The following is a 12,697-nucleotide window of genomic DNA, read 5'->3' as shown; positions in this document are numbered from 1 at the left end:
GGCTGTGCGTAGGCTTGTGAGTGGGAAGTGGACAGATAGACAGCCTGTCACTTAGCATTACAGGGATACAGACTGTTCTGCTGACAAGAGAGCAAGGATGGTGAGGGGAAGGAAGTAAAGAAATGTCGGCTGTCACTGTGAAACTCTCAACTGCTTTGTATGGATTCGGTGGATGTTTAACTCTGCTTATTAATTCACAACATTATTCGTATGTAGCCTGCAGCGAGGCCACGTCAAGTCAAGGTCCAGGAAATTGAGATGAGCCCTGGCTTCTTTCTTGTCTTATCTGATCTTAGAGAGCGAGAGAGAGGGGGGCGATGGTGTGCTGGGACTTCATTTCAGTAATTTTTGGTTCAGCCCATATTCAGCAATTGAGCACAACAAATTAATAGTGCGTGCAGTAGGTAATCTGGAAAACCACCAAACTACGGAACAATTGGCGCGAGTTCGCAGCAGCATGTAGCAGCAGGGCGGGCTGACACATCCAGCTGTCAGCAGACCATGTAATACAAATACTCATTTGTCCAATTAGGATATTTTGGTCACTAATGCCTTTATGCTCATAACTTGGCTTTTTTTCAGCTCCATCCATTTTTTAAATTCATTTTTTCCCACTTGTGCTCTTGATTGAAGAGCAAAGAGCAGCCGTTAGATGAGACTCAACCAACTTGAAATAGTGTGAAGGCGTGTTCAATCTCTAATTTAATTTGTAAACAGGTGGTTGCTGAAAGTCCAAAATCAATACAGTATTATTTTCATTTTCCAACAGAAAATGTAAGCGACAGATTGAGATCATCTCCAAGAAATCTCCAAATACCGAGAAAAGCTATTTTTCCAATTTAAAAACAACATCATAATCTGTCATTTTAAAACATCTTGATACCATCCGCTCCTGTAATGGAAGAACCACCGCGGTTTACTTTGGGAGCTGCCCCGCGAGATCTTTTGGGACCTGTCAGGAGTGAAATAATTATACACAGTACAGTGTGTATGCGGCTGCTCCTGCGGCTGAGGGACTGGCAGTGTGTAAACATAGTCTGGGTGGCCTGGGCCCGGCTCAGTCACAAGCCTTATTAGTGCTTCACTTTGACGGACTACTTCATTATCTCACTAGACTCTGTCCCCTTCTGAAACCATGGGCCTCTGCAGGTGTGTTGACCCAGACGGATATAGCAGTTTTATTAGAATATTAAAGTCAAATTCCATATACTGTTGTGAAGTATAACAGGGCCCTTGCATGTTCTTTTCTCGGGAGTGTGAAGGCAGAGCTCTGGTCAAATACGGACGTTCGATCTGTCACTTTCTGACTCATGTGAGGATGTGCTGTCTGCTTCTGTATGTTAGAACAGTGTGGTCACAGCTTCCAAAGGCACAGATGAATTTGCTTCTATTTCAACAATATGCAGAAACGTAACATAGCAGATACTCATTTCACTCTTGAAGTAAATGATTGAAGTAGTTATAACACAAAGGAAACACCTGAATGTAACTGCAGAACTGTAAGACAAATTATGCTGTTTTTTGTTATGTTTTGTGACCTGGTGAGGAGTTGGGGTGGAATGACGGGGAATCTAATTGATTTGATTTGTGATAAAGTTGTTAGTAGGAACAGATTAATCTTCCCTCTGTTCCTTTTTGTTCATGACATGACATGACATGAACTAATAATAAAATAATAAAAAAGTAAAAATGTATAATAATAATACAAATCCATGTCCTCTGAGTAAACTATAATGTTTATGTGGCAAAGGAGTTTATAGTCATTTAATGGTTGAAGGAATTATAACTTATATACTCAGTAATGAAGTAGTGCCAGCGGTATTAGTTGTAGTTTTGATACTATTGATACTTAGCCTGGCATGAGCCAGACTGATACTGCATGTTAAGAGATACATGGGGATACAGTCTGGAATTGTGTGATTTGAATCTCGCTGACTCCGGCAAAACCAGGCAGAGCCAATCATAGCGCGGAAGGCGGGAGTTAACAGTGCGTCATCTTCAGCGCCAGGATTTCCCATGAACACCTGCGCTCCTCCCGCAACCAAAACAGTGAAGATGGTGGCGGCCGTGACACAGCGATCTTTTACCAGTGCCCTTTCTTCTGTTTTAAATGAGCTGGACTTGTCATTAAAGCCACAGAAAGAAGCTGCTCTGTGGGCTTTCACCGGAGCATTTACTCGACTGCACGTGTGGACTACAAACAATCATGGCGGAGGACGTGAACGCAAAGCGTAAGTCGCTTTGTGTTTGATTGGTTCGCTCTCTTTCAAACCGCGATCGCTAGCCCCGCCTCCAGTTCGATTTGGAAATTGCGTCTTTATATGTATTTAGAAACACATAAATAAAGTCAGTCTGGCTTTTGCCAGGCTAGTAGATAGTGGCATCTTGAACTGGGTGATATGGCCAAAAAATACAATCTCGATTTTTTTTACTCAGTTTGGACTTTAAAACGTCTACTGATCTTTCATATGAAGAAAACTGCTCAGAGTTCTGCTCATTAATATTTCATAATGCAGCTACAATTAGGCCCATTAAGAAAACATAACCCTTTATTTAAAAATGGTTATTTCTGTTTTAGATATTCCTCGTCTGCTCTCAAAAGTAAAACCTCTTAATAATATAAGCCATGGAGTTTTCAAAAGTGTTTTAGTTTTATCGTCTTCATGCCTCTGCTGTGATTGACAACCGTCTCCATGGAGACTCAAGGGAAAGGGAGTTAAATGGTCCGCTCAGAGCAGAGTGAGAGAAAGGCACAGGAGCAGACCGGAGAAAAATGGGAAACTCTGATTTACGATTTTGCTATTTTCCAAATCGTCTGTTTTTAAAAGCATGAATGAAATTATTTGAAAAAACGGTGCCCGCATCATTGATCTTTTAGATGTTAAATAAAGGTAAAAAACAGAAATCCTTCTGCTTCAGATGAAAAATAGAAAACTAAATAAGTTGTCTGCCTGATGGAGGAAGACACACAAAAAGTTTTTATTGTGACTTGGCCCTATTTTGTAGTACTAGTGATTTTAAGTAAGTAAGTAAACTTAAGTAAGTAAACTTCACATTGACATACTTTTGCCCATGATACTTTAACTACTTTTACTACTTTTTCCAACATTATTTTTCATCCTTTACATACTTTTTTACAGATATAATTATAAACAACAACATAAACACACGTAGTGATCAATAAACGGCGACTACAGACAGAACAGAACATGAGACCGACACAAACAAGAGTGGGCTCCATCCCAGTAAATGTAACACTTAATATGATGGTAATATGTTTGATACTTTCAGGCACTTCAAAACATTGCCAAACAAAATTGCTGATGTCTGCTTTGTTTCAACTCCAGTTTGACTTTATGGAAGTAACATGAACACACGCTGAATCTGATAAAGAGACCTTCTGAAAATGACCTAACTGCAATTGACTGTGCATTTTGAGGCATTTGTCAAGCTGTCAGACTTCATCTCGCTCTCGGGAACTGTTTGCTTTTAGGGTCAGCCCGGCGTCAGCGCCCACTGTCTGTAGAAATAATACGGCACACAGCGCTACTCCACCAAGGGCACCGCAAGACCCGATTGAAATAGATATAGAAGCGGGTTAAACCAGGGCAGGATGAAAGCGCTCGACAGTGCATGACCGAAAGAACAGAGCGGCACAGAGGTTGAACAGAAGGGCTAGTGAGAGGGAAATCTTAAAGAAAGGGGATTTATACAATACAAGAGCGAGTGAGAGAGCAGTGGGGCAGAAGGGGAGGCTGCGACCGACGTGAGCAGGCTTGGGATCGCACTCACACGTGGAGTGAGGAGGAGGCGGCGGCAGTGACACTGTAGAGCAGAAGTTTTCCTTTGCTCGCAGCAGTCCGACACGGCGGAAGATTCAATCAGAAGAGACTTTAAATCAGGCAGTAATTGAGAAGAGAAGGATGATCAAGTCCAGCTGGTTCTATGTCAAGTTCAAATACAACGACAAGGTAAGTACATTGGAGAGTTGAAAGAATTCGTGCAGCATGGCGGGTGGTTTAAAGGTCTGTGTTTTTGTCTGGTTTACAGGATGCATGAGCGATATCTGTAGCTGTATGTGAGTCCACTTTAGCCACAGGACTCTCTCTAATGAGGTTTGATGCCTGGTGTTGGTGGTAACCTTTTATGCTGATCGAGTTCTCTGTTTAGCATCAAGTGTCCATGCCTCTCAGTCAATAATGCTATCTCATTATTTATCACAGGAGAGGGACTGCAAGTCACTGAGGTTGTAGAGAGTGTGACTATGTCTGTGCTAATGTAGTTTATACCCGAGCCGCACCGTCCACAGCGTTGTCCTGTCTTGGCTTTTGAAGTGGCAGGACTAAAATACGGCGGATCTTATTACACATCTACGCTGAAAGTATGAAAACATTTGATCAAATTCCTGTCTGGGGTGAAAAGGTCAGAGGGCAACGGTTGATTCAGGGTCAAGCGTCTTGAGTTGTCGTCATCTGGGTAAAGGGTAATTGCAGCCGCTGTGTGTGGGCTCCTGTCTGACCAGCGAGGACGACAGAGGCGTATTAATTTCCTCTGAGTGGAAAGTGAACGCAACATTGTAGTCCAAAAGTCTGAGCGTCCCCTGAAGCTGTCACCTTCATTTGAACCAAACCACAAGGTCAACAACCTGGACTAGGTCTTTCAAGTCAAAGTGTGGGTTCCTTTGCTTTAAAAAATATGATATAGGACCTGGTCTAGATTCATTTCTGGTCTTCGATGGGTGTTTTACATTTGCTTTCTTTACCATTTGTGGAAGCATATTTACAAAGCGATGTTTTGGCAGCGGTATATGCTGTGGAACGATAACACATAATCTAACAGTTTGCAAACACTGGGAAATTACAAGCTTCACAGCCTCAACAGTAAGATGTTAACTTCCATGAAATAAATGGCTCCATTGTGCAATATGTTTGTATGGTATAGTGCCGTATTCTATGCCATATTTAAAAACAAAATCTATCACAAGTAGCTATTTATTATTGAAGAACATGCTACGTTTTATAGAATACTTATATTTACAGGCACTCGTGTGTTTGTGGAAAGCATATAATCACTGTAAACAGCAGTGCAGTTGCAGAAGGAGGCAGTGATTTAGCTCTTTCATCGCAAGTTTGTCATCGTGGTTCTTGGGTGGTTCGTTTTACCACAATGCATCTAAATTCAACTTTGCTTTACCGAGCAGTTTAACGTTTCCAAGAGAATTCAAAATATTTCGCACACCCTTTATATTGTTTTGCTTTGGTGTGTATAAAGAGGCTTACGGATCTTTTGACTTCGCTAATGCCTGCACTAAACATACTTCTTTAAGCTCTTTCTTTGCCTAAAAGATTGCTTACTTTTCAGGCACATTGAAATTCTGCGAGTGCTCCACAGCTTGCGGAGGGGATTACGGTTAAACCCTTGCAAACTCCAGATGTTTTCCCAGGCAGTGCGCCGTGTGGAAACATTCACCACCCCCTGTAAACATCTGTCAGACAAAAGCTTCTGCCACCGACAAGACAACACAGGCTTTCAGCAGACTAGTATAATTTTACACTCTTAAGAGCTCGGTAAGAGACATGGACAATGTTGGGCAATTGAATTTAATGGAAACAATGGTTAACCTCAATTCAAGTGGATAAATCCTGCATAGTGGGCTTAAAAATAGACTTAACTACTCTCTGCATCAATATTTTAAGCTTCTAATTAGAATTTTTATCTACTAATACTAAATACTAGCAATGAAATACAGGCGCTAGAGCTGGAGAAGACTTTGAGTAAGACTCCTCCTGCTGGCAACTGTAGGAATAACTTCCTAAAAAACGTGTCAGTTTCGATCTACGGTGTAGTTTACAGCGTGATAAATGCACTTTGAATGGCTCAGAACCGATATGATCAAAATAGCCACAGAAAACGAGGGTGAAAACGCAATACGCAAAAATGTGACAAAAAAACAAAAAAACTATGGAAAAAAATCGATGAAGAAGCAGCAAAAAGTCACAAAAAGTTTACAAAAACACGACAAAAAAGTGGAGCAAAAAAGTGACAAAAAAGCCACAAAAAATGTCAAAAACTTGACGAAAAACGGACAAAAAAAGCAAAAAAAATGTGACCAAAAAGCGTTGACGACGTGAGAAAGTTACGCTCACTTTTGTAGATCTTAGCTTTCAAATGAGGCATTATACTGTTGCTCTCCAGTTGAGAAGCTTTGAAATTTGAGTAAAGCCGAACTGGAGAAAATGCCCTCGGTTCAGAAGGTTAAAGGCGTTAAAAATGTGGAGGACAGTTTCAGGTTTTAACAATGACGCAATTGTATCCAGGAAGTGCATAACGAAGCGCTGACACTGTAGAAAAAGAAACTGATAAATAAAAAATGTACCTGAGGATTACTCAGGACTGCGTAAATGTAGTTAAGTATTTGATGAGGGAACAATGTTATAACATGGTTTAAAGCTAAAAAAAAACATTTTGTATGTCTCCTTTAAATCTCAATTTTCATTTTTTATCGTGAGGTCTCGTCTCTATTCTGGGCCATATCACCCAGCCCTTGGACAATGTTCTGCCCTGAGTGTCATGCAACACAGATCAACATTAGTTTATAATAATTAAAGTCCAAATCTGAATTTTACAGAGGTTGCCATGGAAATTTGAAACACCTCATGTGTACCTGCTCTCTGCTAGATCTTTTGGCACAGACCGAACCTGTGAAGAAGAAGGTACATGTTTGGTGTTGAAATGTCAGCACTCGGATTAAAACATGCAAACTCTCCACAAAAAAGCCTTGTAATAAACCTACATAAATGGATCTTCTTGTGAGGCAAGAGCACTTAACCAGTTAGCCAATGTAATGTTATTTCAAAAAATCTATAACAAGGTTTGCTTTGCTGCATTTTGTCTTGTCTTGTACATTTGCGTAGCCTTGAAATGAGCACATTTTCATATTTGACTCTCCACTTATTCATATTTACAGTATGTATCAGAGCGCTATTCTCAGATGTGATTTACTCATGTCATGCTACTCGGAGGAGTTAGAGGGGAGAGAGCAGGCGTGGATCAGCGAACAATGCTGTGCTACAGGGACCGACAGGGAGCCCTCAGTGGAACCACCAGGGACAGGGCTGACAGATGGACAGAGCCAGTGGCTGCATGTCCACTCAACCACTACCACTGTTATACCCACTCAGGGACATATCAGGCTGTAAAGCTAATCTGCTAATCTACATTTCCCAACAACCTGAAGGAAACTGATGTCCATGAGCATCAATGTACCATATGTTCATGTCCTAAACCAGGTCCTTAGCATGGTTTAAACCAGGAATATACTTGGATTAAACCCTGTCTACACCAAAGATAGGCAAGTTATTTTAGTGGTGGGCTAGTTTTCTTCCTTATGAAATGTTCAGGGGCCGAACCTGTCCAGAGTGAAGCCCTACTTTCTCCAATCTAGGAAATTTGAAGTAATTTACAGTATTTTCTGCATTTTTTGGGCACTTCAACAGGTATTTGACAGCTAATATGTGCAATTATATTTCTCAAATTAATCTTGGGGGGCAGGGATTCAATGCTTGAGGGCTGGTATTTGCCCCTGGGCCTGACATTGCTTACCTCTGGTCTAAACTATGGCCTAACCAGAGCCAAACATGTCCAAATTTGGAAAGGGTTTGTGCCCAGTTTTAAAACCTTGTGTAAACTCTCATTTGGGTGTTACATAATAACCGGTTATCTGGACTGGGTTATTTTTACCATCCTGAAGTTCAGCTGATCAAAAACGGTTTACAATGAACAAAATGAAAGTAGAATGAACAAAAGGCAGGTGCTCCTTTCATGTCGAGCTCCTCCCCTCCTGCTCTCTGACCAGTGAAACCTCAGAATTATGTGGTGGTTCCAGTCGCGTTTTCCAAGGTAATTTTCCCAGACTAATCCGCTCTGTTACTCCCAGTGGAGCTGTGGCCCCTGCCCGCCGTCTGCTGTTCAGCGCGCTCCAACTCTGGTTTCAGTTCTCTGGATGACTGGGCATCGGGATGGTTCCATAGATTAACTGCTAAAGCCCCATCTCTGGCACTGTTGCCCTGCTGAAAGACTGCTCTGTTGTCACTGATCTGCCGCAGTTATCTCACAGATTTATGACAAGGACCTGCAACACTTGTCCGCTGTCCATTGGAGGGAAGACTTGCCCAGAGGCTGGCAGTTTGTGCTGAAATGGTCCGAAGCAAGTGTTGTTTTTTTTCCAGTCAACAAGCAACATTTGGCACAGCATTTGTCTAAGTTGGCAACCATCATAAAAACATACACATTCAAAGGCTGCACAGAGTAGAATAGCAACTTTTATTATTTTGTGTGGATTTGAAAATTGTATTGAAAACATACTGTGACGCAGCGGCATAATTATTGTATAAAGGTTCTTGAGTCATCTTCTGTACTTGTAGTTGAAGTGTAGGACGTTTCACCTCTCATCCAAAAGGCTTCGTCAGTGACACTAATGTGTAAGCTCAGCCCGCAGACTTTATATAGACCAGTGGGAGGGGTTTAGCTTGGCTAAGTCCCTCCCCTCCATTGAGTGATAGAATGAAAGATTGAGGCTGTGTCCGAATGTCCACCTGAGACAGTGGAACATTTATGGATAAATACGAGTCAGATACGTTATATTTAACATGGATTTTAGTCGAGAGGAAGCTATCAGTCATTTAACAGCTCAAGCTAAAGGTAAGCAGCTAGCGTTAGCGTTTTTTCACCGTAACTGTTTATATTCAAGTCATTTATTCATGAGAAATACACAATACACGACTGAAACAGCTGATTTCATTCAGTCGTGTTGTTTAGTTCAACGACCTGTTGCTGTCAGGCGATCTCTCGCAATGCTTTGTGGTCTACTATTGACCCGTTTAGTGACCACCACTGCTCACAACTTTTCAGAATGCATTGTGGGAAATTTTGAGTGCACTACTTTTTTCTCTCTGGACATTCGTACACCCCTACAAAATGGCATTACCACTATATAGTGCACTATATAGGGAATAGTGTGGCCATTCGGATGTGAGTGATAGATTAAGTGATAATAGAGGGGAGGCACTTAGCTAAGCTCAACTCCTCCCAGTGTCTATATCTAGTCCGTGGGCTGATCTTAAAATGTAAATTTAGTGTTGTTGAAGCCTTTTGGATGAGAGGCGAAACGTCACAGTACAGAGCACAACTACAGAGTGCAGAAGATGACTCAAGAACTTTAATTGAAGATGGACTCCTGTACGACTGAGAGCCCACACAGACACAGTTATTGTAACAAAAGAATTATTAGGTCTTTTGTTAAAAACTCATCCAAATACATTCTTTGATTACCTAATGCAAAAAGCATTTTCTGCATCTAGCTGGTCATTAGGAGCATGTTTTGCACTTAAAATACAACATTTAAATTAAATATGAATGATGTGTAATTGTGGAATGGCATGGCTCTCGTCTCACTCCTCTCAATTGTCAAACACTGACTACAACATGCCACTATTTTTTATCGGTCTCCAAAGCTAGTTTAAATTTCATGGCTGGAGTTTTTTCCTCCTAAAACTTTAAGCCAATGAGAGGACCCGGGAGAGTGATGGAGAGCGGGCCGGAGGAGAGTGCATATCAAAGAGAAGCAGCCATCTGCCGCCGAAGGCCTCAAACAGCTGCTGGAGGAGATGCAAGATGTCTGAACAAAGACTGACAAGATGGGAGATGACAGGAAGCAGATTTCAGTCCTTTTTAGACCTCCTGCAGGAGATGAGGTGACCAGCGAGGTGCTCTGAAGTCTGCACAGCTCCAGATGCTCCCTCCCTCCACTCTCCTCCCTCTGATCTCTGCTTATCCTTTCTGTAACATGCATTTAAAACTAAGACCACATTTTTCATATACCAAGCCTGTACATGCTAGCAATTTGGCTTTGGATTTTTGAAGCTCCTATAGAATAAGGCAAAAATAAAAAATAAAGTATAGTGAAAGGACAAAAATGGGGCAGGGTTGCGCATGTTAAGACAAACTCTTGGAGGTCAGAATGACAAGTGTTCAATGACTTAAAGATATGCAAAACGTCCATTAGCAACTTCCGAAGCCTTCCCCCTTTTCCTATGAGCCCTCAGCAGCTAATAGCGATGCTACGTCCATGTTGTTCACAGTACATGACTACAACAAGATAATTAATGAGTAGGTCCCAGATTTCACGAAAGACACACCCTCCCTAAGCCTCTCTAAATAGTTCTGCAGCATTGAAGAGAGCACCTTTTTCATTTGTTCATCTGCCTCATAAGGTAGGATTGTACTCATTGAGCTTTTATGTAGTTAAAAGTCACCGATTTTGATATTTTGAATTCCTTCTGAACACGCTCCTGATGCCCAAAGAAAGACATGCTCGTAGTAAATTTGTTTTTGGTGAATGTCTCTGTGTTAAGCCTTTTTCCCCATTGCAGCAGATGCTAAGGTGAGCTCGGGCACACTTCCAACTGCGTAGGACTGGGAACCATTACGTTCTTTTTTTATACCAGTACTTTTAACAATACTTGGTTTACAAGATAAGATAAGCCTTTACTGATCTCACAATGGAGAAATTCCCTTGTTACACCAGCTCTCAAGAAAAGACTCAGGGTGTGCAGAATAGACAGGAAATGTGCAAACAATTCAATAGTAAATGGAGGTATCTTATATACAATTACCGTGCAGTGGGTGGGAGGTGTGGTCTATGATGGAGGTGAGCTTGGTTAACACCCTCCTGTCCCTCACCTCCTCCACAGAGTCCAGGGGTACAATACCAGTACCTGAACGATACCATTTTCGATACCTATACAAAAATATTCGTCATCTAGACCCATAAAACAGAATAAAAAGGCTGCTTTATTCCATAAAAACCTACTTATTTTAAATCCGTATCATTTATTTGAGGTGAAACATCCAAGTAACTTCCTTTCATGCTGTCTCTGGACCAAAGGGCATCAAACTTGGTCTCTAAAGGTATGATATTTTTGGTACCTGCTCTTGATACTTTTAGCACTTTTTTAATACCAACAGCACTTAAACTTTTTTCCCGATACCACACTGGTATCATTTAACGGCACCCAGCCCTAGAACTGTGTTAGGACTTAAGCTACGGAGTTAGATTCCAAAAGGCATTTACACTGTTATGGGAAAAGAGCGTTTGAATCTTACCTAACAAGCGCATGTATGTATGTATATTTAATTTTTCCGCTTTTGCCTTGATTTTTTCCCATGTAACAAAAAAACAAAAAAAAAAACAGATTCAGACCGTGATTAACTAAGCAGCATTTATCTAACGCGGTATATTCAGTAAATTGAAATTCTACACTTGCAATATTAGCGTGTAAATAATTTAGCGGTAGTAATTGACCTGCTGCAGCTTAAGCAGATCTTCATCGCGGTGCTCATTTGCTCAGATAAATGGTGTGCTGTGATTCTTGTTAAGTGTGTTTTTAGGAAGTGGGCTCAGGCAGGGCTTTATGTTAATTAGCGTTGCCGTGTAAGCCTTGTTACATCTCTGCTTAGCACGCTCTATTCCCCTCTGCGCCGTTTCCTTTGCTGTGCTAATGTGAACAGAAAATGCTGTTTTGTTCTAAATAGGGAAGTGGAGCACGCTTGAGTCTTGCTCTCGTCTTTGAGCTCATACTTTGAGCCGTGAGTTCTTCCTTTAGCGCTAAGGAGGTTGTGTTGGTCAGATAGTAACAAAATTGTCCAGATTTTTTATGACTTTTTGCCACTATTTTTTCTCAGTTGAGTTAAGTTCTCAAGCCTTTTTAAAATGTGTTTGATTGAACTATTCCACTGTGCCATATATCAAGCTGAATGGTTTTATGGCGTTATGCCATAAAGGGATTTTTCATTTGCTTCAACGCAGTATAATGTCAACTGATGTGTGACATTGGTTCACTGTCATTGTCATAATTGCCGGATTGCACTGATATGCGCCTCTACTGTGTGTGTGTGTCAATGTGTGTTTCATTGTCTTAAAGCTTTCTACCAGGTTACAATGTTGTTCTCTCATCAAAAACAGACCTGCAGCTGTGTTTTGACCCACTTGCACATTTTTGAGTAATCTTCGAAACTTCCCCAAAGGCTTTTCTTAGCAGTGCAGCGGCAACTCATAGAAAGCTCTATGTATTCATAGATAAATGCTCTCCTCTCAATCTCTTGTTCCGCTTAAAGGAACAGGCCATGTTTTTTTCATACTGAGATATGTTCTTACCTGAGTTGATGCGTACCTGTCTGGTCTTTGTGCGTGCCCTCAGTCGACGACCAAAGATGTTGTTAGCATTTGGCCTCTCCCAATATATTGCTATAGCTCCAAACGGGGGTGAAGTTGGAAGCTACCACGCTCTTTCACGGGCACACACAAAGACAAGACAGGTATGTATCAACTCATCTAAGCTCAGGTAAGAACATATCTCAGTATGGAAAAACGGTGGCTTGTCCCTTTAAAACTTTCATGGCAAAGTAAAAACACTTGATGAGAAAAGAGGAGTACCACACCAAAAGTGGTAACAGAGATGCAGATGTTGAGGAAAATCTTCAAAAATAAAAGAAACAGCACTCATGTAGCCATCCATCCATCCATCCATTTTCTTCTGCTTTATCCGGGGCCGGGTTGCGGGGGCAGCAGTCTCAGCAGAGATGCCAGACTTCCCGATCCACACACACCTCCTCCAGCTGTTCTGGGGGGACCCCGAGG

The 12,697-nt window shown here is 41.4% G+C and overlaps 1 protein-coding gene across 6 annotated transcripts in view; it reads left to right on the top strand.

The window, feature by feature from the left end:
- The window catches only part of auts2a (activator of transcription and developmental regulator AUTS2 a), a 217,449-nt gene that overhangs the window by 49,902 nt on the left and 154,850 nt on the right, over window positions 1-12,697 (top strand). Inside the window, exon 1 of one of the 6 annotated variants that reach the window (XM_079565830.1) lies at window positions 3,817-3,971. The exons of the other annotated variants lie outside the window; for them this stretch is intronic. Coding sequence (XP_079421956.1) covers window positions 3,924-3,971 — 48 coding nt within the window. The 5' untranslated portion in view covers window positions 3,817-3,923. Of the gene's footprint in view, window positions 1-3,816; window positions 3,972-12,697 lie in introns of those variants that run through there. 6 annotated transcript variants of the gene reach the window in all.

Source organism: Gobius niger (genome assembly GCF_951799975.1).
Source record: "Gobius niger genome assembly, chromosome: 11".
Taxonomy (NCBI): domain Eukaryota; kingdom Metazoa; phylum Chordata; class Actinopteri; order Gobiiformes; family Gobiidae; genus Gobius; species Gobius niger.
Note: the sequence above shows the minus strand (reverse complement) of the source record. Positions and strands in the feature narration are given on the sequence as shown.